Source organism: Macaca nemestrina, chromosome 4, assembly GCF_043159975.1.
Source record: "Macaca nemestrina isolate mMacNem1 chromosome 4, mMacNem.hap1, whole genome shotgun sequence".
Taxonomy (NCBI): Eukaryota; Metazoa; Chordata; class Mammalia; order Primates; family Cercopithecidae; genus Macaca; species Macaca nemestrina.
In genome coordinates, this window is record NC_092128.1 from 57,278,188 (window position 1) to 57,302,624 (window position 24,437).

General features: G+C 36.5%; 1 protein-coding gene across 11 annotated transcripts in view; it reads left to right on the forward strand.

Moving 5' to 3' along the window:
* LOC105475369 (putative homeodomain transcription factor 2) overlaps positions 1-24,437 on the forward strand; it is a 158,479-nt gene that overhangs the window by 114,976 nt on the left and 19,066 nt on the right. For 9 of the 11 annotated variants that reach the window (XM_011730560.3, XM_011730565.2, XM_011730566.3 and 6 more), the window contains 3 exons: positions 8,111-8,303; positions 10,452-10,607; positions 16,782-17,000. In XM_011730560.3, the coding sequence (XP_011728862.1) occupies positions 8,111-8,303; positions 10,452-10,607; positions 16,782-17,000 (568 nt within the window). The remainder of the gene's footprint in view (positions 1-8,110; positions 8,304-10,451; positions 10,608-16,781; positions 17,001-24,437) is intronic. The other 2 variants (XM_071094741.1, XM_011730567.3) reach the window with 1 other exon arrangement.

The following is a 24,437-nucleotide window of genomic DNA, read 5'->3' on the forward strand; positions in this document are numbered from 1 at the left end:
TCTGGATTTATTCTCTTTAATCATGACAGCTGTACGTCTAAATATTTTTAAAGATGTACTGTGTTTATCTGATTTGGGGGCTGGTTTGCCAGCATATGAATGAGACTTTTAAAAATATTAGGTACAAGAAGATCTTAAGAGAAATGTTAATTTTAGAAGTCCTAAGCTGAGTTCAGAGATCTTGATGATATTTTCTTCTTTCAGACTTTGTTAAGACAGGAAGTGGTTAAACTAAGCACTTATCAACTAAACACTTACCAACTTATCAACTAAGACTTAACGAAATTGTTTCTGATGATAAATTGAAAAGCTGGATACTTCCGTTATCTCTATTAACATAACTGATAGGAAAATAAATTAATAATAACAACATAGATATCTAAGCTTTGTGTATGGTATCTTGATGGTTTTCTAGATGTTAGGATGAGGACCACTATTCTATTTTTGTATATATATATTTTTTTAACCTATCTCACTGCGCACACTGAGAGAACCACCCTTTTTTTTTTTTTTTTTGAGACAGGGTCTCACTCCTGTAGTCCTGGGTGGAGTGCAGTGGCATGATCATGGCTCACTGAAGCCTCAACCTCCCAGGCTCAGGTGATTCTCCCACTTAAGACTCTCAAGTAGCTGGGACTCTAGGCATTCGCCACCATGCCCAACTAAGAGAACCACTATTTTAAAACCCTGTATTTATAAGTTGGAAAGGTACTATTTGTCATCTCAAAGTACATTTTATTCTGAAGATAAAACTATTATTTTTGAAATGACATAGTATTTCTCATTTGAAAAATTGGGAATTACTTTAATAAACCTTTATGAACCTGACAAAGTCTAAGAAAGTATCAATTTTAAAAAGATATAGAGGCTGACCACGGTGGCTCACGCTTGTAATCCCAGCACTCTGTGAGGCTGAGGCGGGTGTATCACCTGAGGTCAGGAGTTCAAGACTAATCTGGCCAACATGGTGAAACCCCATCTGTGCTAAAAATACAAAAATTAGCCGGGTGTGCTAGTGGGTGCCTATAATTGCAGCTATTTGAGAGGCCAAGGCAGGAGAATTGCTTGAACCCAGGTGATGGAGGTTGTAGTGAGATCGTGCCACTGCATTCCAACCTGGGTAACAGAGCAAGACTCTGTCTCCAAAAAAAAAAAAGATACAAATCAATTGTATTTCCTAAGGATTTAGTACTTTAATTTCAATGAATTGTTATCTTAATTAATGTAATTTAATTATTATATTAATATTTATATTTAATTTAATCATATTAATAATTTAATTATATTAATATTAAATATATAGTTGATATTATAATTTATTACTATAATTTAATTAATGTAGTTTAATATATTATATTTTCTACTAAAGAGATTGAATAGGATGAATTACATCTTGATTGTGTGTTGTTCAGCATAGTACTTACTTCAGAAGTCACATGAATCCTAAGTTTTCTTTCTTCCCTTTCATGTCCTCTAAGATTCATTTCACTGTGACAATATCGCTGAAAAACAGCAAACAGGAATTACACCTCTCACTATGTTGCCTAGGCTGGTCTGAAACTCATGGGCTCAAGCAATTCTCCCACCTTAACCTCCCAAAGTGTTGAGATTTCAGGTGTGAGCCACCACACCCAGCTTCATTAAATCTTTAATTTTCACTTTAGTGTTAAAAACAGTAAATACTAAGGCTAAATGTGACAGGAATCTTAAAGGTAGGTCAGTCAGGCATATTAGTTAACATGTGATCTAGTTTTATTCTGATTATCTGTCTCTAAATCACCAGATCAAATTAAAATACAAAAAATTAGCAGGGCATAGTGGCATGTGCCTATAATCCCAGCTACTTGGGAGGCTGAGGCAGGAGAATCACTTGAACCCGGGAGGCGGAGGTTGCAGTGAGTCAAGATGGCACCACTGCACTCCAGCCTGGGCGACAGAGCTAGACTCTGTCTCAAAAAAAGAAAAAAGAAAGAAATATCTGAGAAGTACCATCCTAAGCCCTGCATTGAGTCACATGCTGGGAGGACAATGCTGAAGCTCATAAGCTGGTGGAGGAAAATCACATATAAACCACTGAAATACAGTGTTACAAATGCAAACAGAATATCCTAGGAGAACAAAGGAGGGTACAATGATCTCTGCCAAGTAGAGTCAGGAAGGCTTCACATTTCAGTTGGGTCTTGAAGTGAATTTAGACAGGGAGTTGGATATGCAATGTTTTTACAAGAAGAGTAGTTCTCAGAAATCTGATAAGGTCATAGAAACTAAGCTAAACTCAAGAAGCTAAGAATAGGAGAGTGAGCAGCTAAGGCACAGTGATGGAGGAGAGCGGCAACTTTATGATGGTTCACTGACTGGCTGAATGACTAAGTCTGGATTGCTGGGCCTTCTTGGAGGTCCTTCCCCCTCAGCATAGAAAGATATTCCTAGGAAAAGCCCTTAAGTTACCCCTGCAAGCTTCTTTAACACCCAGAACAGAATTAAATTTGTGATTTTTTTTCTCAGAGAATCATGGAATGATAGAGTCAGAAAAGATACAGAAAATCAGTCTTGTTGTTTCTAACATCCCTCAGACTCTTAGGGATTCTCAAAATGGCAAATGAAAGTCTGTAATCAATTTTCAACATTCTGAAAAACCTACCAGAAATTTGACATTTTCTGGTAGTATTAAATCACAGCTTTCTTTGGTTTGGGCTAGAGTTATATCGGATCCACATTAAACTGAGATTCTGACTGAGCTGTCTTCTAAATATAAGCTGTTTTCTCATTATTATTATTATTAGTAGTAGTAGTAGTAGTAGTATTTTTTTTGTTATTGGAGAGGGGTTGATGGAGTCTTGCTCTGTCGCCAGGCTAGAATGCAGTGGTGTGATCTCAGCTCACTGCAACCTCCACCTCCCGGGTTCAAGCAATTCTCCCGCCTCAGCCTCCCAAGTAGCTGGGACTACAGGCACGTACCACCATGCTCAGCTAATTTTTGTATTTTTTAAAAGAGAAGGGGTTTCACCATGTTGGCCAGGATGGTCTTGATCTCTTGACCTCATGATCCGCCCTCCTCATCCTCCCAAAGTGCTGGGATTTCAGGCATGAGCCACCAGGCCCGGCTTGTTTTCTCATTATTTTAATGCTCAATTTGGTAGACAGTTTTTCAAAATCTAGGAGTAAGCTAATACATTACTACAATATTTGCAATTTACAAATAAACATTTTCACTGATTTCATCTTAATTTATTCTTCATAACATTGTAATCACTAATAACAGCAGAGCCAGGAGGCCACCACTCTCAGGCCAGGGTTCTTTTCAACGGTTCCAAGCTTCTAGGGCTTTTTCCTTGCTGAGGGTGTTGCCAAGGGTGCACTGTGCATGTCTAGGAAATACTGCTTCTATCATGGAAGAAATAAAAGCAGTATAGAGATGTATGTCTCCTGTTTTCAAGATACTACTAACCTTGCTTCCAGGTGCCTTTGATTTGTGGTATTTGGGTTGATCTAAGAAAATAGCGTTAACTCTAGTTTTATGAAATGAGTATTATATGCATGAATTGTAAATGTCAGAGGTAGATTTGTGTGTGTGTGTGTGTAATACTAAAAAATATTTCTTCCTGTACAGTAATACTTTAATTTGTAATACTCGCTACTTTCTGCTTTCCATTTTTGATGAGGGATGGTGATTTTAGTATATATGTTTATTTTAAAATCAAAATGCAATTTTTCTTGCATCCTGTTTATTTTTGTGCATGTTTTAAAGTTAAATAGAATTAATTTCCCTTTTAAAAATGTAAGTAGAATTTTACAATATTTGTTTTTTAAATAAATCTCTCATCCCCACTGCCTTTACTGTATTTTTATTCCCTAAAACAAGGCAACAGGAGGAATTACTTAAACATCTGAGTCTCAGTAACCTGTGTTCCTTTTGATAAATTTTATCAATACTGTCCTTTGAGGTAGTTACTTTTGTTTATTAATGCCAACATGAGTCATATAGCAATCAGTGGTAAAACTAAACCTGCCTGGAGCAGCCACAGTTTTTGACCCTCTTTGCCTGCAGTAATTGGAATTTAGCTCTCTTGCCAATTATACTCCAGCCTAGGAGACAGAGTGAGACCCTGTCTCTCTTAAAAACAAAACAAAACAAACAAAATCACAGTTGTTTCTTGGTATCCATGGGAGATTAGTTCTGGGATACCCCCACCCACCACCACCCCCACACCCCCACAAGATACTAGCCTCTGAGGATGCTCAAGTCTTGTGTATGAATGGTATAATATTTGCATATAGCCCATGCATATCCTCTCATTTACTTTAAATCCTCTTTTAATACCTAATAACAGTATAAATGTTATGTAAATCATTATTATACTGTATTGCTTAGGAAATAATGACGAAAAAAATGTCTGTACCCGTTCAGTACAGGTGCAAGCATAGTAAGCCTAACTACATTTTCAATTTGAGGTTGGTTAAATCCACAAATATGGAACCTGTGGATGTGGAGGCCTGGCCATGACCCAGTTATTATGCTGCTTTCACCTTCTAGCTTTAGCATCTATAGATTATTCTTGCCCTAATTATTATTATGATTTCCAAGTGGTTATTTTTCTAACTCTATCATTCCTTCTACATTTATTAGTTGGCATTCTGCTTTAAAGAGAAGTTTTCCTTTATTTATTTACTCCTAGATTTCTATTTTATTCAATTTTTTACTGTCATTATTTATTTTGATGATCAGATTGACCTAATTTTGGCCATAGAACCCCTTTGAGCAATTAACCTTGCTTTCTGACATATCTGTATCAGTCTTTGAGCATTTCCTTACTTTCTGGCACAACAAAATGTTTTGGATTCAACTTGTATTTCCTCTGTCCCAGCCTGGAATCAACTATTTTTTCAAGAAGAGTAGTATATAGAAACCAAAATCTGAGTTCAAGATGTGCTTGTTGCAACTGGGGTGTTGTTAACCCCAGACCTTTTCAATGAGTAGAGCTAGAAAATGTATATTTGGCCCTTTACAATTATATTTATTTCTATAGCTATCTAGATGTATTATACACCATCAATTTGCATTGATAGCTCCAATTCAAATACAGTCCTGCAGGGTTCATTCTATCTCTCCCTTTTTTTGTTTTTTGTTTTTTTGTTTTTTTTTTTTTTGAGACGGAGTCTCACTCTGTCACCCAGGCTGGAGTGCAGTGGCGCGATCTCGGCTCACTGCAAGCTCTGCCTCCCGAGTAGCTGGGACTACAGGTGCCCGCTACCACGCCCAGCTAATTTTTTTGTAGTTTTTTTAGTAGAGATGGGGTTTCACCGTGTTAGCCAGGATGGTCTCAATCTCCTGACCTTGTGATCCACCCGTCTCAGCCTCCCAAAGTGCTGGGTTTACAGACATGAGCCACCGCGCCCGGCCTCTTCTTCTTTTTATATCTTCTTTCTCTATCAGTGAGAAAAATTTGATTCCCATTATCCTCAATATGTTTACTTATTCCAATTGTCGCCTTTATATAGGTCAACTTCTAACCCTGCCAGGCTGCATCTGGTACTCTTCTCTAATATTATCCCTAAATGGGCTTCCATTATTGACTATCACTGGGCTGCTCTTGCTGTCCCACTCCATTGATATTCTTGCAAGTGCTTTCATTACCAGCTACTACCAGGCTGCCTCTGTTTGTAAACTCTGAGAATAATACTTACATTTAGCATTTTTCTTTTGCCACTGCAGCTTAGTTTGCAACTTACCTCCATAGGGTTCATGAGAAGCATCAAATACCTACTACAGCTTAGTAAATTACTGTTCTTGTCTCCTGAGAGTGTAACATGAACTTTGAGGAGATAGTGGGGAGAGCAACAACCCAGAGAAGATTGGAAGGAAGCAGAGGTAAGGACGGGAGGAACTGAGAGATAGCTGAAAGGTATCATTTGGGATGAATGCTACCGGTACTCTTTCTCCTGGTTTCACATAGTATTTACCCTGCCCTGTTAAGGAAAGAATACATTCTCCTTAGAAAAATGGTTAAAGCAACAGTTACTACAGACTCAAAGACCCTTTTACTGGCCTACCCCCACCCCCCTACCTTACCCTTTTTTAACCCTGTAGAGTCTGGTTCATTCTACACATTCCCAAATTTTCAGCCACTATTTCTACTTCGACTGCTGGCCTCCAGGCTCATGTTTTCAGCTGCCTACTAACATTTCTCAGAGTGTTCCATCTTTCTTCCTAAATAAATTTCTCTTCTTGCATATATTGTCTGATTAATGGTTCTACCAACTTTTCCATCTTCTTTGACCTAATTTATCCCCCTTTTCGTCTCCCTTCTCAGCCCAGTCTGATTTTCATGAACCTTTTTAAATACCTTTCCAGTACATTCTCTCTTCCTTATCTTTGAGTTTCTGACATTTTCAGGATATCAAGTAACTTAACTTCACTTGGTCTTTTTCCACATCTGCACATTGCACAGTGTTCAAGGGAGAGGTAAAGGAAACAATAACTAATGTTTTGGTCACTTTCTCTCCCAGAGAAAGTAACATGTTTCCTCTGCATCTTTTATTTTCTATTTTTTGCCCATTTTCCTCTCTCCTGTAATTCATGTTCCTCCCTCTCCCCATCCTCTTTATCCTATGGCTTATTGTTCCCTTGGTCTCTCCATGCTTCTGAGGATCATACAGAAAGTAAAGGATCTGGAGATTTGACTTTTCAGTCTTGCAACTCTGTGGAGATGTGCTCTGAATGACTAAAAAGCACTGGAGCTCTGTAGAGCATATGGGAAATGATGGTCTTTTTGGAACCTTGCAGAAGAAGGACAAGGAAGGAAAGGGGCCAGTTTGCATAAGACAGAAACTTTCTAGGTTGATGAGTGTGTTAAGAAATCCTAACAGGCAGTTTCCCGGAGAGTGGGCAGTTTGAGGTAGTATGGAGAATATAATTAACTTAATAGTCAGAAGGTCTGTACTCTAGTGCAAGCTTTGCTTCTAACTGGCTGCGTGACCTTAAATAAGTCACTTAGACTGGTTCTTGTTCCTTGTTTCCAAAATGAGCATTTTGAATAGGTGAGTTTTAAGGTCCTGCTTAGTTCCAAAATACAGATTCCAATAGAACTGAGTAACTTAGTGTTAAAACTAATGTGGGGTTTTTTGGTATGTGTGCATTTTTTAAAAACTTTTGGTTTTTGACCTAACTGAAGGCAATATACTATTTTTATTTTTCCTTACTTGCAAAATTGATACCTCCAACAAAAATTCAAGGGAATTTATTTAAATATAATTGCTTTAAAAATGTTTTATGATAGACTTAATCTGCATTGAGCACATTTTAATTTTGTGTGGGACTAACTTCATATTTCTACTAACCATTTCCTTTGAATAACTGTTCTTTCACCCGCTGTAGTCTTTGAAGAGGACTCAAGTGTTTGCCTGTTAGTAAAAAACATCTTATTTCCCATGTTATATTTTGTATGTTGAAAAAAAATTTATTCTTATAAATATCCTCAATTCTAGCCCTTTAGATATTTATAAGCTGCATTATTACTAATATCTTTTCCAGAGATTATTTCAGTGGGTGAAAGAGATTACTCTTTTATTTTCTTTGTGTTCTTTTTCACTTCTTATATTATTTAGAAACTTATTTAAAATTTTCCTTTTTTTATATCTTTTTATGTTACAAAAGACCTGTGTCTTCATTGTATATTAAAATGAGTTGTGTACTAAAATGAATTTATCAAACTAAGTTAAACCATGAATTGCAACTTAACCTGACAGATCATTTTTTAAATAAACTTCAAAATATATTTTTAATCAGAAATGGGCAAAATTTTGTTTCTAGATTTTGTTCAAAGACCATTTGATTTACTAAGAATTTTTTGATAAGTTAGGGCATGTCTCCTAGAATTGTTGTCTGTAAGACCTCAAAACCTTTGAAGTAAGCTGAAATAGGAGACATTAATATACATGTTTATTCTAGCTGTTAGATATATTTCTAAATTATTTATTATACAAATAGGATGGTCATTAAAATTTAGAGAAGTAGCTATCTGATGTAACTATTAACAGATTATAATTGCTATCAGTAACCTATCCAAAATAAGCTAAGTCCAAACATTCTCCTGCATATTTTAATTTTTAGATCAAAGAAAGCAAAGAATTCAATTGATAAATCAACTGAAACTGACAATGGCTATGTATCCCTTGATGGGAAAAAGACTGTTAAAAGCAGTGAAGATGGAATACAAAACCATGAACCTCAGTGTGAAACTATTCAACCAGAAGAGACAGCCTGGAACGCAGGAACACTGCGTTCCAGGGATGGTCCTAGCAAAGTACGTGTGATTTTTAAAATAGTTTGCCTGTGTGATTTTATATTAGCTAATGTGAAGTGACTTAGATATAGTAGTTGCCCTTGAACTATTTTCTCCAGAATTAATTCTGTGAGCCTTTGTAACACGAAACTGTAAATGAGATAAAGTGTTGTGATTAAACTTGATTGACGATATAATCTGACACCTTCTGAATTGATGGCTTCAGTTTTTCCAAAATGTTTTTTTTGAGACAAGGTCTTAACTCTGTTATCCAGGCTGCAGTGAGATGGTGTGATCTTGGCTCACAGCAGCCTCAGCCTCCCAGGCACCAATGATCTTCCCGCCTCAGCCTCCTGAGTAGCTAGAACTACAGGCAGGTACCACCATGCCCAGCTAATTTTTTTTTTTCTGTAGAGACAGGGCTTAGCCATGTTGCCCACACTGGTCTCGAACTTTTGGACTCAAGCAATCCACCCACCTCAGCCTTCCAAAGATCTGGGATTATAGGCATGAGCCACTGTGGCTAGCCCCAAAACGTTAAAAGCACTTTATAACTTACAGTTGTTGTTTGTTAAGCCTTTTTCTTTCCCTACTTCTATGTGTGTAAGAATTTGCACTAAGTGGAACATGTAATAATTCAGAAAGCTGAACTAGGAAACCAGTTTTCCATTCATGTTCTCTATAAGAAGATACCTTGTTTTTCCTGCATTCATTACCTGTGGTGTCAACATATCTGTTTTGTTTTCTTTTGTTTTGTTTTTAATCTGGAAAAAATCTTACTGGGGACATATTTGTTAAAGAGAACAATTATTTCTTTACTTTTCCAAAATAGAGAGACTCTGGTTTTATTGCAACAAAGCTTAATGTGATGTCTCTATTTCTTTGCTTCACTGAATTTTTTTTGGTTGAACAGTTTATTCTTTAGAAGCTGTTACTGTAAAAAATATAGAGAGAGTCAAATTAAAAGATGTTACCTCTGTTACATTTGGGAATGTGAGCATGAACATATTGTGTTGAGGAAAATAAAGAAAAGAGGATTCTCTAATTTTGGGTAAAGTATATGTTACTACTTGAACGTTCATGTATTTTCAGTACCAGTAACCATAGTACAGCATGGGCCTGCAATGAATGTAGTCCCTCACTCTGATTTTAGATTTTTTTCAGCATTTAGCTCTGATGATGTGAGCCTCTCATCACTGTTATCATTCAGCAGATAAATTTTCAGTCATACAGCTTTCAAACACGTTTTCAGGCTTGTATTAATATTACATAGTAAAGTTGTATGAGGAACATGAAAATATCAATAAAACGTATGCTTTAGAGTCATTTATTTTCATAATTTCTAAACTCTGGATATCTTTTACACATTGATGTGTGTAGAATGTTGTCTGACATGTGCACACATGCAGTTGCTATTTACTTCCTCTTGTCCTATAAACCATTATTAAATTAGTGGTGTGTCTTACAATTGATGGCTTTTCCAGTTTGAAAAAATAGTGTAATATGTTCTTTCACCTTCTTTTAAGTGGTCTCTGTTCTGCTTTTCTCCTGTTTATATTTCTTTTTGTTTGTTTGTTTGTTTTTTGAGACATGGTCTCACTGTGTTGCCCAGGCTGGAGTTCAGTGGTGCGATTATAGCTCACTGCAGCCTAAAACTCCTGTGCTCAAGTGATCCTCTCACCTCACTCTCCCGAATAGCTGGGAGTACAGGTGTGCACTGCTATGCCTGGCTGATTTTTTATTTTTATCTTTTTTAAGAGACTGAGTTTCGCTCTGTTGCCCAAGCTGGTCTCGAACCCCTGGCCTCAAACAGTCCTCCCACCTCAGCCTCCCAAAGTGCTGGGATTACAGGCTTGAGCCACTGTGCCTGGCATATTTCTTGTTTTTGGAAACTGTTTCAAATCCTTTTATGAACAGAAATATTATGGGATAATATTTGACAAATGGCTATTGAAGTACTTTTAAAAGTAAAAATGCTTTAAAAGTATAGTCACTGATTTAAGATATTTTTTCAGAAAATCAGGTAATACTAATTAGTTACTTTGTGGTAGTTGAGGATATTTTGAAGTTATGTGTATATATGTATGTGTAATTTCAAATTTCATAGTTTAAAAGCTAAAAGGTTGGTTAGAAATTACCTATAATCCTCTTTGTGTACTCCCCACTTAGGATACCCAAAGGAAAGTAACAAATGTCTCTGATGAAGTCTCCAGTGAGGAAGGTCCTGAAACAGGATACTCATTACGTCGTCACGTGGACAGGACTTCTGAAAGCGTTCTTCGGAATAGAAAGTCACACCATTATAAGAAACATTACCCTAATGAGGTATATACTTTGTCCTTAAGTATATACATACATATCTATTTTATATGTTACTAATTTATAACTTCTTTCAACAATTAAAAATTGTTGAAATAAATATTTCACATTATTATCAATATTTATTGTTGTGTGATCTGGATTTATAAAATAGCAGTTTTATGTTTATGTATTGCACATGTATTGATAGATAGCCACATATTTGAGCTCACTTTGTGCATTATTTTTGAAGACTCATACATTGCTTGTTGTTTGCTTTTAACGAAGATCATTCTGGAGAGAGAATCTGCACACTCCTATGTTCACTTTTCTACAATTTGAAAGGCTTTATACATTTGATCATAGCAAAGTTATTATTTTTAAGTAACTTCCTTCACATTGCTGTCACCAGTTATTAAGTCCCCATACTGCAAAATTCAGTTTTTTTTCTTTGTTTCCCTTTTTCCTTATTAATTTTTATTGTCTCTAAAACCCTTTTCAACTATATCATATCTCTTGAGCTTAAAATTATTTAAAGAATTTCATTCAGTTGTATTTTCAGTTTCTAATCTGAGGGTAGAACATTTGGCTTTAAGGCAAATAAATTACACTGTTTATCACTTTTTTATAAACATTACCTTTTACTCTTTTTGAGCTATGTTAGTATTTTTTTCCTTGATGGTTTGGGGTTAAACTTGTAAAAAAAAACACATGTTACGCTATGCTGGAATATGATTGCCTTCAGAGTATTAAGATTAGAAGAGTTACTATTCTTGGCACACTCTGCTTTGTGGTTGTGTCTCTGGTTAATCTTTCTGGTGATTGTGGTTTTGTTTCTTTTCCCAGTGGTTGCCATTAGGCAGACACTAATGCCAGTGTGTCTGCTCCATTGCCTCTTCACCCACGTCATTTGATGTAGTGTCCCTTGTTCCTAAACCAGATAACCAAGCTTGTAAAATTTTGTCTTACTGTATGTACTGTTAGAAGTCAGTTGGTGCTGCAAGGGAGCTGGAGGGCTGTTTGACCTCTCTCCCAGAATAAATTATTTGGCAGTAGAGGTATTTTTCTTACTCCATGATCTTTGCTCTTGTTGGTTTGCAACTGTATTTTAAACGATTGAGGTTCTTGAAGGGCAGAACATTATTCAACCTATTAATTTTAACTTTTAAATTAAAAAGTTGCTTAAAATCTTGATTTCCAGCTAAGTAAGGCTGATAGTAAGCATTGGTTGATTCACATCTTTTTTAATGATATAAGAAATTACATGAATATAAAATATGGCTATAAAATTCTTCATCTATAAAGTGAAGAATGTAGACTAGTTGATATTTTAAAAGCTGCATTCAGTTCTCAAAAATTTTTACTCTTAAACCAGCTTTAAAGGGCTTTTCTAAAAAAAAGCAAAATAAAGCCTCCTTTGAATAAATAAAATGGAAACAGAAGATTTGTAGTGCTCTTTTGCATTTTTATTTATAAATTTAAATTTATTTTATAAATTACTGTACTCTCTTCAAATTACTAGTAATGTTTTTTCTTTAAGAGTGAGGTATGAAAAAATCATTTGGACCCACCCAAACACAAATGAGCAAGCATCTCTAGCACCTAGATTGTGCCATTTATCACTAAGTAAACAAAACAAAACAAAACAAAAACAAAACAACTTCTTGAAGAAGTGACTGATTCCTGGTTGTTGTTTGTTGCAGGAAATACACAAAATGACCGTGGAACCTCTTACAATATGAGACAGAGCAAGGAAGCTATCAAAGACTAAGGTCTTTTCAGAAAGACTTGGGAGCCAAAGATAGAGTAGTTTGAACTTTAGTTTTTCTTTATAAAAGTATTCCAATGATAAACGAAAAACAAAATGAAAAAGAAAATTCTTTGGGGAAGTATTTTGTGCATGGATGGGATTGGTGGGCTTTATTGTAAGATAATGGGTCAGGAACCTAGCCATTCGTTGTAAGCCTCCCAGATGGCGATATCTATAGATAAACTTTTTAGGGGCATGTATTTTTTAGGGAAGAATCGTCCAGTCTTCTAGTGGGATGGCAGTAGTAGGTAATAAAACAGGCTGCTCTGGTGTTTGGCACCAAAGGAACTGGGGATGAGGTGGGAATCTTGTCATATAATGTGTAGACTTTCATTTAATCCCCGTTTTTTGCCTTTTTCTACTCTCTACTATATCTAGTTGACTTCTTCCAGTGTTCTGTTGGGAGGAGTTACTTGGTTATCTGGGATGCAGGAGGCATCCTAGGGAACTGACAGCTTCTTTTAAGTGTTTCTTCTGTTTCCTACTCTGTCTTGCTTTGTTCAACTCTACAAATATTGTTCAATTTTTACTCCCAATTGTAGGTTAGCTTTTCATCTCAGAAAGGTAACATTTGATGAGAAGCATAATGAAGAAACCATGGGCTTGGAGTTAGACTATTTAAATGACCTTGGGAAAATTATTTAACTTCTGAGTTTTTTTAAACAATTTTCCTTCCACCCCCCCAAAAAACATTTATGTTTTAAGTTCATATTCCCTTCAAATAAATACTGTGTGTTCTCTAAATTTGATTATATGTTCGGTTTGGGCGTCTCAAGATTTGAAATGATGAGCAGTACAAACCAAAACAAATGTGTTTTAATTTGAACTGTTCAATTCTAAAATTTTCTTTTTTTACACTTTATTTGGCAATTTGTAGTAATATTCACTATTAATCACACAAATATTGTAGATAGGTTTTAGGTTTTTTTTTTTTTTTTTGAAACGGAGTTTCACTCTCCTTGCCCAGGCTGGAGTGCAGTAGCGCGATCTCGGCTCACTGCAACCTCTGCCTCACAGGTTCAAGTGATTCTCCTGCCTCAGCTAATTTTTGTATTTTAATGGGGTTTCACCATGTTGGCTAGGCTGGTCTTGATCCACCCACCTGGACCTCCCAAAGTGCTGGGATTATAGGGGTGAGCCACCGCTCCCAGCCAGATTTTTAAATGTATAAAATGACCCACTTGGCCAGGTGCGGTGCTCACGCCTGTAATCCCAGCACTTTGGGAGGCTGAGGCGGGCAGATCACGAGGTCAAGAGATCAAGACCATCCTGGCCAACATGGTAAAACCCCATCTCTACAAAAAATACAAAAATTAGCTGACTGTGGTGGCACGCGCCTGTAGTCCCAGCTACTTGGGAGGCTGTGGCAGGAGAATCGCTTGAACCCAGGAGGCAGAGGTTGCAGTAAGCCAAGATCACGCCACTGCCCTCCAGCCTGGTGACAGAGTAAGATTCCATCTAAAAAAAACCCACTTATTAATCTGCATTTGGCAAAAAACACTTCTAAAGAATTATATATATTTTCTTAATCAGGTAATCATTAATTTGTTTCAGTTAAAGTCATCAGGCCTTTAATCCTGTTACTATTTCCAAATCTGATTAGCAAGTCTGCATCAGAAGTTATAGATAATAAACTATCTTTATCACAAATTTTAAATTAGCAATTATTAAAAGCTTAATGCTTTCTGTGCCTTGCTAATGAAAACTAGTGACATTAGAGAACCTGAAATATTTTTGGAGTGCTGTTTATAAAACAAAGCAGAGTGATTTTTGTCTTCTTCTTCTTTCTATATTTATTTTGTTTTTACTTATTAATCATTTTCTTCTCTTTTAAAAGTTTTTCTTTTTACTTCTTTCTAAACAAACAGCCCTTCTCCCACAAACACTCTATTAACACACTATAGATTCATAATCCCCATTCTAATATCAGTAGATTAATTGTTAATATTGTACCTTATTCACTCGAGGTATTTTGTTACCTGTGGTAAGGAGATGGCCCCAAAAAAAAAAAAATCTGTCTTTTGTGGACTTGTAGTGTATTGAGATTTGCAATCTATTTGAGAATATTAAACACATGAATATTAAGACAGACAATATTGGTCGCACATGCGGTGGCTCACACCTGTAATCCCAGCACTTTGGGAGGCTGAGGTGGGCGGATCCCTTGAGCTCAGAAGTTAGAGACCCACCTGTGCAACATGGCGAAACCCCATCTCTCAAAAAGAAAAAAAACAAAGTACAAAATTTAGCCAGGCGTGGTGGTACATGCATGTAGTCCCGCTTCAAAAAAAAGAGGCCAGTGCCATGGCTCACCCCTGTAATCCCTGCACTTTGGGAGGCTGAGGTGGGTGGATCACTTGAGGTCGCGAGTTCCAGACCATTCTGGCCAACATGGTAAAACCCCATCTCTACTGAAATACAAAAATTAGCCTGGTGTGGTGGCGGGCTCCTGTAGTCCTAGTTACTCAGGAGTAACTAGGTATATGTAAGTAACCTGTGTATATATATACATATGTGTGTGTATATATATATATAGAGAGAGAGATTGATTCTGGAAAGCAGTGCAAAATTTATTGTCAAATGAATATAAATAATAACTCACTTCAGGCCGGGCTTGATGGCTCACGCCTGTAATCTCTGTACTTTCGGAGGCCAAGGTGGGTGGATCACCTGAAGTCAAGACCAGCCTGGCCAACATGGTGAAACCCCATCTCTACTAAAAATACAAAAATTAGCCAGTTGCAGTGGCATGCATCTGTAACCCCAGCTACTCGGGAGGCTGAGGCAGGAGAATCACTTGAACCTGAGAGGTGGAAGTTGTGGTGAGTGGAGATTACGTGTCACTGTACTCCACCCTGGGCGACAGAGTGAGCCTCTGTCTCAAAATAATAATAATAATAACTCACTTCAGGGACAAAGTGATCACTCTAGGTAGGTGGCTTTAAGGTAGCATTTGTTGAGCCCCTGCTTTGTGCCAGGTTTGTATTCAAAGTTCCCATGCTCATTTAATTTTTAACAGCTTTTTAAAGGAGTGCAGGATTAATGATAAGAGGTAGGAGCATAATTAAGGCCTAGGGTGGAACATAATCAAAGCAAAGAACAAGCCATGCTTAGGGACTCAGGAGTAGCCTACTGTCACTGGAGAAAAAGGTTGTGGTATGTAGTGGAAGACAAGGTCAAAAAGTAGCACATATGAAGATGAACATGCTAGGTGAAGGAGTCAGAACTTTATCCAGGGGAGCAGTGAGAAGCCAAGGAAAGATTTCGACTAGAGGAGTCAAAGAACAGCTGTGCTTTAGGAAGGTTAATCTGGAAAGAAGAGGAAGGCCTTTTAGGCAAAGATCAATTAGGAGGTGCTTATAGCAATGAAGGTATAAATGATAAAGTCTGAACACGGTGATAGCACAGGAAAGACAAAGGAATATAATGCATTTTAAAGGTACATGACAAATCTAGTCACAGAGGACAGCAGAAAAAAAAAACAAAAGAATTTGAATGTACCTGACTATAAAGGATGGCTATGACCATGATTTATTCAGTAAAAGTTATTTTTAATTAATTTAAATCAAAATTTTACTCATTTTTATTTTGTACATTACAGACTCCCAGGATAAAGTAAACTGATTAGAAATTATTTAACTTGTTTTAGTTTTTTACTTTTATACCACAGATTATCTCAAGAACATGAATTGGCAATTACCTTCTTGGTTTAGATACCAATTTTATGTTGATTTCACTTCCATTTGCAAAACAAAAACAGTAGATAAATCCATTCTTGCTTAAAAAAAAAAAGAAGACTAGAATAAGAAAATACAGTCATTCCTTGGTATCCACGTGGGATTGGTGGATATCCTGCCCTTCTACAAATACCAAAATCCGAGGATTCTCAAGTCTCACGGTCAGCCCTGTGGAACCTGATGACACATAAAGTCAGCCCTCACCCTCCAGTTCTCCAAAACTGTGGGTTCTGCATCTCAGGAATATTGTATTTTATCTGCAGATGTGGAATGCATGGATATGGAAGGCCAATGGTATCGCCATTAATGACATCAATTAAAGTCAGTTAATGTTCACCGTGCAGACCATATGCACTTAGACTACTCTCTGTGCCTGAGTTGTGAACTTCATATAAAGTTTAAGAGAAAATAGATACAACCCTTGTATGCAAAGTAATATCTGAGCTGAAATATGAAATCAAATAAATTTTGATGTGAGGGTTTTTTATTACTGAATAAAAACTAATATATTTTGTAATGTTTTGCTGTCTCACTGTCTTTTGAGGGTGTATTTGTTGTTTTAGCAAAAAGTATCAATATACGGGTTCTGTAGAATCCTTTGAGTTGGAAAGGGTACATAAATTGTATTAATGTCAAAGAATATCTTGATTTCAGGATGCCCCTAAATCGGGTACTAGTTGCAGCTCTCGCTGTTCAAGTTCCAGACAGGATTCTGAGAGTGCAAGGCCAGAATCTGAAACAGAAGATGTGTTATGGGAAGACTTGTTACATTGTGCAGAATGCCATTCATCTTGTACCAGTGAGACAGATGTGGAAAATCCTCAAATTAATCCATGTGTGAAAAAAGAATATAGAGACGACCCTTTTCATCAGGTTGGTTTATGGTTTTGGCTTATGTGGAGCTATCAGTCAAGCTCCTTTGAATTTATGTTCAAATTTTACAGAGAAGAAAAAGCTTACATTCAAGCTTATATTTCTGTAATTTTTTTTCTTTTTATGTGAGCTGTGGTCTGGCTTCATCAAAACATAGAATCTCAGTACTTACATTGTGGTTATGTATGTTCCTGAAAGGTTATTGGTAATTGGAGTTTTGTAAGTCAAATCTGTGTGTTAGGTGCATTAGTACTTTCTTACTCAACATACTTTGTGGCCAGATGCATGTACACCTTGGTCTAAACTCCACCTATAAGATTATATTCACAAATCTACATCTCATGAATATCAAATTTGTATCTCCAAGTGCCCATATTAATGCTATCCAATGGAAATATTATGAGAATCAGATATATAATTTTAAATTTTCTAGAAGCCTCATTAAATTTTTTTTAAGGGGAAATTCTAATATGTTTTATTTAGTCCATTATATTCAAAATATCACTTTAACATATAACTAATATGAAAAATATTAATGAAATATTTTAGATTTTTAATACTAAATCTTCAAAATCCAATGTAAACACTTAGAGCACATCTCATTTTGGACTAGCCACATTTCTTTTTTTTTTTTTTTCTTTGAGATGGAGTCTCACTCTTGTCACCCAGGCTGGAGTACAATGGCACGATCTCAACTCACTGCAACCTTTGCTTCCCAGGTTCCAGCGATTCTCCTGCCTCAGCCTCCTGAGTAGCAGGGATCACAGGCACCCACCACCACACCCAGCTAATTTTTGTATTTTTAGTAGAGACAGGCTTTCACCATGTTGGCCAGGCTGGTCTCGAACTCCTGACCTCAAGTGATTCTCCCACCTCGGTCTCCCAAAGTGCTGGGATTACAGGCGTGAGCCACCCTGCCCAGCCGTACTAGCCACATTTCAAATGCTGAATAGCCACATGTGAGGAGAGCATAGGATATCTTTATTTGAGTGTCCCACCAACACCTCAGATTTAGCCAGTTCTCCCTCATAAATCTGTTTTTCTTATTCCATTCAGAATTTTGGTGAATGACATCTCCATCTACCCACTAGTCTAGAAACTTGGTGGTCATTTAAAATTCTCACTGGGCTTCCCCTTATCTCTCTTATCCAACTCTTTATCTAATCCTGTCAGTAAAACCAAGTCAAGTCAGAAAACTAGAGACAAAAAAAGAGAACTTTCAATCTGATAAAAGGGTAACGCATAGCCATCAAAGAACCTTCTGCTATAACAATACCAGAGGCTGGGTGGCTTAAACAACAAACATTTATTTCTCACAGTTCTGGAGCCTAGAAGTCCAATATCAGGGTGCCAACATGATTGGTTCTTGGTAAAGGTTCTCTTCCTGGTTTACAACAGCTGTCTTATCCTTGTATCCTTACATAGTAGAAATCAGAGAGCTCTGGTCCCTTTACCTCTGTCTGGTTTTGGTTGGAGTTAGACTGATTTAAAGTCCATATTAAAAAGCAAAATATCAAGAATAGCAAAAACAATTTTGAAGAACAACAGGGATCTTTCCCTACTGGGTATAAAAATTTACTTTAAATTTAATACTCTTAAGATAGTATGATATAGATACATAAACATATATACCAATGGAACAGAATAGAAAACCCAGAAATAGACCTGTGTTTATAATGGATCACTAATATGTGACATTAAGTGGCATCACAAATCAGTAGAAAAAGAACAGACTATATGGTTGTGAGTCAAATGATTATACACATGAAAATTTATTCCAAATAGTTTCTAAAGCATTTAGAAAAGCAAAACTTTAAAACATTTAGAAGAAAATACAGGAGAAAAATATTTGTTACTTCAGGTTAGAGAAGAATTTTTAAAAACAAGTTATAAAAAGCACAAACAAAAATGGAGAGATAAATTTGAATATCTTAAGATTTAAAACTTTGGGCATGTTAAAAGATGAGCCACAGGCTGGGAGAAGATATTTCCAGTACATTAACTATCAGAGTGTTACTACATACAGGACATAAAGAACTCCTACAGATGAGTAAGTAAAAGACAAATGACTCAATAGAAAAATAAAAGGATGTGAAAAGACAACTCCCCTGATGACTAATAAAATATAAGGGAAGATGGTCAGCCTTGCTATTAGTTGGGGAAATGTAATTAGAACAATTAGATACTATTTAATATTGATCAAATTGTCAAAATTTAAAACCTGATAAATTACAGTGTTGGCAAGAATGTGAAGAGAGAACTCTAATACTGATGTTTGTTTGTACAGCTACTTTGGAGAGCAGTTTGTCATTATATAGTAAAGCTGAAGTTCTGTATCTTCTAGGACCCTTTCATTCCACTTTAGAATGAAACTTTAGAATATAGGCACTATCATTGTATTGTGCGTGATAGTGAAAGTTGAAAATATAATAGCCAATAGTAGTGGAATTAATAAATAATGGTGTGTGATAAAACAGTATACAGCAGTGAAATGGAGTGAACTCGGCTGCATAGATCAACATGAGTAAGTCTTTTTGAATATAATTTTGAATGAAAAAGGCAAGCTGCCATTACTTTAAATAACCCTGTCTCTACTAAAAATACAAAAATTAGCTGGGCATAGTGGCAGGCACCTGTAATCCCAGCTACTCTGGAGGCTGAGACATGAGAATCACTTGAACCTGGGAGGCAGGGGTTGCAGTGAGTTGAGATCGTGCCGTCGCACTCCAGCCTGAATGATGGAGCGAGATTCTGTCTCAAAAATAAAATATAAAAAGGATGGCTATGAATGTTTAGAAAAAACCAAGTGGTAATTAGAAGGGAAATTGAGCTGAGTGTTTTGGTGTTTACTCCCTAATATATGAGATATTTGAAAACATTGATATACACAGGGGAAAACCAGTAGGGAAGAATCAAAGAGGTACAGGAGAAAATGTTGACTGGTGGAATGACGTTTCTTAGGATTCTGGAGGGGAATCATAATCAGGAAGCTTAGCATTTGACAGGAAGAGGAAAACATTCTCTGCTGAGATAGGATAAGGATGAGTGCATGCAGCAAGCAAGATGGTAAGAGAGTTATTGCCTGATGATCTCTTTTCTGTGAAGTGCAAGAGTCCAAGGGATCTACTGGCAATAAGGGAGATGATACAAGAGGAGGCTTTTGGATGGTGGTGAAGGCTTTAAGTTAACATTTGTGGAGAATGGAGGAAGGAGACAGAGAGGGAGAAAGGGCGGGGGCGGGGTGGGGGGTGGGGAGAGAGAGAGTGTGTGTGTGTGTGTGTGTGTATTCAAGCCAATGAACACATCAAAACAATCATACTACCTTGCCACATTGTTGAGGGTCCAGCTGGAATCTGAAACCATGAATTTGTAGTTGCCTATTCTACACAGCTATGTGATGTTTTCTGGAATGTAGTTGTCACTATATCTGACATTTAATAAGCATTTACTTATGCCACACACTGTGCAAAGTAATCTAGCTGCAGTATCTCATGTATTTAACCTTCACAACCTTTGGTAATGTAGTTTATTTTCATTTTACATTGCTCAGAGTTGAGTAATGTGCCCAAAGTCACACGGAGTAAGTGCTCAATAAATAGTTGCTATTCAAGGGACAGGAGAGGGGATGATTGAAATGGTGGATCTGGTAGGAGTCTAATCATTAGATTGTTAAATCGAGAAGGCAATGAAATCAGGAAGGGACTGATACATTTACGGATAGGTGTGTTCAAGGGAACAAGTGTTTTAGAATTGAAGGTTTGAGAGACCAGTTAAGATGGGAAGTTGTAGTAGATTCCTTTCAGAAGTAGAGCAGTTCGTATGGTGACAAGGTCTAGGGTGTGGCTATGGGAGTAGTTTAGAGTCCTTGGTATTGAAGAAATGAAAAAACAGTGAACAATCCATGAAAGCATAGGGTGTTGAATGAATCATCTGCGTATTCATCTAAGTCACTGAGACTAACAACTGGAGTTAAGACTGAGGGAAATGCCTGTGAGCTATTTTCCCAGAGATAACTAAGCAGCATAAAAGCAGGGACCATGTGTTTTTTTGCTCAGTGTTGTATCACACAGTGTGAGGTACACAGTAGGTATTTAATAAATATTGAATGCCTGAAACAAAATTAAATTTTTTCAAAACATGCCAATTCCAGTGCTTTCTTAAATGATATTAATTGTTTTATGATGTCTATGCAGAGTAAATTGCTCCTAAGTCTGTCACATAAAATTTGTTAATGCTCTACTCTGTATATCTAATTATAGTGTCTTAGGCTTATATTGTTTTTGCTTTTAGATTAAAGACTTGATCTTACTCAGATTTTTAATTCTCAGGTTTCAAAAAATAAGCTCATGCTTTTAGATTTACTAGTAGCTAAGTAATGGAAATTAGCTCCCTTTACTAAAAAGCTACTAGTTTTTTTCTTGTTTAACCAGTCTGTGCTAGGTTTGGAAGACCTTTTTCTGCCTACTATACAGATAGAAAAATCCCTTCTCATGAAAAAACACTGAGCATTTGAATTAGTATATTCTAATCAGAATATTCCCAAATGTGTATCTTTGTTTTATTTTGTTTGTAAATAGTAATTGAAACATTTCCACAGGAGAAAATTTTTCTCCTCTAGTCCTTCTCTATAGCTGAATATATACTAAAATATAAAGCTATATTCAGCTGAAATTCAGTTTTTAGTAAGTGTAAAGCTTAAATGGCTGCATTCCCACAGTTGGAAACAACAAGTATGTGGTTGTCATGGTGAATTTATTTGAAATAAAACATGCCACCATTTAAGCATTAAGGTTTTCAGGTAGTTTTGAATGAACAAGGAGCAAAGTAGTTGAGATTTTAAATAAGGATAAAGTATAGTCATTTTAAAAGTTCTACATTTTTGGATCTGTGATGCTGTCTCCAAAGGAAAAAAAAATTTTTAAGTTCTAAATTTTAGTTTGAAAACATATATAGCGGCTGGGCACAGTGACTCACGCCTGTAATCCCAGCTTCGGAGGCTGAGACGGGTGGATTACTTGAGGTCAGGAGTTCGAGACTAGCCTGGCCAACATGGTGAAACCTTGTCTCTTATTAAAAATACAAAAATTAGTCAGGCATGGTGGTGGGCACAGTGGCGGGCACCTGTAATCCCAGCTGCTCAGGAGGCTGAGGCACGAGCACTGCTTGAACCCGGGAGGTGAAGGTTTCAGTGAGCCAAGAACTGCACTCCAGCCTGGGCGGTAGAGTGCGACACAGTCTCAAAAAAAAAAAAAAAAAAAAAAAAAGAAAAGAAAAGAAAAAGAAAAAAGAAAATATATTTAGAGTAACTTATGTGATAAAATTATGAAATGAAATTATTTGCTCTGATGTTTTCCCTGAATCTTTTAAAATAAAAGTATTTCATGTGATGCTATTCTCCACACTGCAGACATGATTCAACAAGACTGTTTTTCAATGTACATTTCACACCCACACACACATAGAGAGAGACAGAGAGAGAAAGAGAGAAATATAGCAGTCTTTTCAATTTATTTTTTCAAGTTTCTACACACAACATTGAACATGTAATTAACTCTTTTAAAATTCACCAGTTTCTAGTTGTTGTCTTCTCTTTTGCCTTTAGGCTTTCTGGAAATATTGTAATATCAGATGCTGGATAGAGTAATTGGCAAGGTAGCTAGATGTAAAAGGAGTGTTTTTGGAAGGACGATGAGAATGTCCTGATTTCCTGTTTCTGTCTCTAGATGGGCTTTCTTGGTATTGATATATTCCTTTCTTCATGTAATTAGGAAGACATTAATTCACTATTCCAGACTGAGAGTTTAAAAAAGTCTGTAAATCAGTGGTTGAAATCTGTTGGCTCTCAAGCTTCTTTCCTTCTAGCTTCTTGCATTTCTTGTTTCTGGCTTTTTGGTTCCATGACGCTTAACAATTATAGAATTTCTAGAGAAAGTTTGATATATATTTTGGTACAGATTATTTCTTTCCCAAAACAGAATATTTTGTTTGGAGATAAATGAGGAAATAACATTTGAGAAATTAAGTTGGTAGTTAATAACTAGTGTCTTAGCACTCTTCAGGACCTCAAGTAGTGAAATGTATATCACGAAAGTTAAAGTATATTAAAATCCCTTATCTCTGAAAAAGATAAAAATTTTCCACCTCTGTTTTTTTACATTATTGAATTATTATTATTCAACTTTAGTTGAAATTAATCAATGCAACTTTAGTCCCCCAGAGGAAAGTGTTAAAAGTTTACAAGAAACTGTTTTTTTACCATATTTTAATCACATTTTTGTCCTCTAAAGAATAAATGTACCTAGAGTAGATTCTTCTGTTCATTGTTAGAAGTTATATTTAACGAAATATTTTATAAAATTTGAGGTTGCTACGAATGCCAAAACTATCGTTTTTTAAAAATGTGGGAAGTGGCCAGGCACTGTGGCTCACTCCTGTAATCCCAGCGCTTTGAGAAGCTGAGGTGGGCAGAGCACGAGGTCAGGAGTTCGAGACCAACCTGGTCAGCATGGTGAAACCCCATCTCTACAAAAATTAAAAAATTAGCCGGGCGTGGTGGTAGGCGCCTATAGTCCCAGCTATAGCAGAGGCAGGAGAATCAGTTGAACCCGGGAGGCGGAGGTTGCCGTGAGCTGAGATCACGTCATTGCACTCCAGCCTGGGTAACAGAGCAAGACTCCATCTCAAAAAACAAAATGTAGGAAGTATATGAGTCCTTAAAAATATGCTAGAAATACTGCAATATAAACAAGCAAACTGATCTCTATCTGGGTTTAATCTTTTAGTGTTACTTCTCTTGAAGTCTGATTATATAAAGGTTTAGTCTTTCATTAATCTTGTTGCCATCATTAACTGTTCTGCTTTGGGGCTGGGCGCAGTGGTTCACACCTGTAATCCCAACACTTTGGGAGGTAGAGGCCAGTGGATCACCTGAGGTCAGGAGTTAGAGACCAGCCTGGCCAACATGGTGAAACCCCGTCTCTACTAAAAATAAAAAACTTAGCCAGGTGTGGTGGCACATGCCTGTAGCCCAAGCTACTCAGGAGGCTGACTGCTTCAGTTTGTAATATTTGCTCTATCTGAAAAAAACAAAAAGACTGGTCCTTTGGAGAAATGCTGGATTAAAATATCAGAAAAGTAACTAAATCAGATATTAAACATTAAGTATATAAGGAAGATTCTTTTTTGGGATAAGACTGTAGCACTATATAGTCTTTCAAAGAGATTCAAATCTCGGCTGTCATATTCATTTTTAATGAATGATCATAAGTTGAACAATGATTACTATGAACAAGTTGATATCCATTTGTCTTTTAGCATTAGTATATTGCAACTATGTAGACTGATTGACAACTAAATACTTTTGCTGACATGTTTTAGTATATTTTTGAACATACGTTGACTAATACTTGTTACAGAAAGTTCTGAACTTGTACAGTT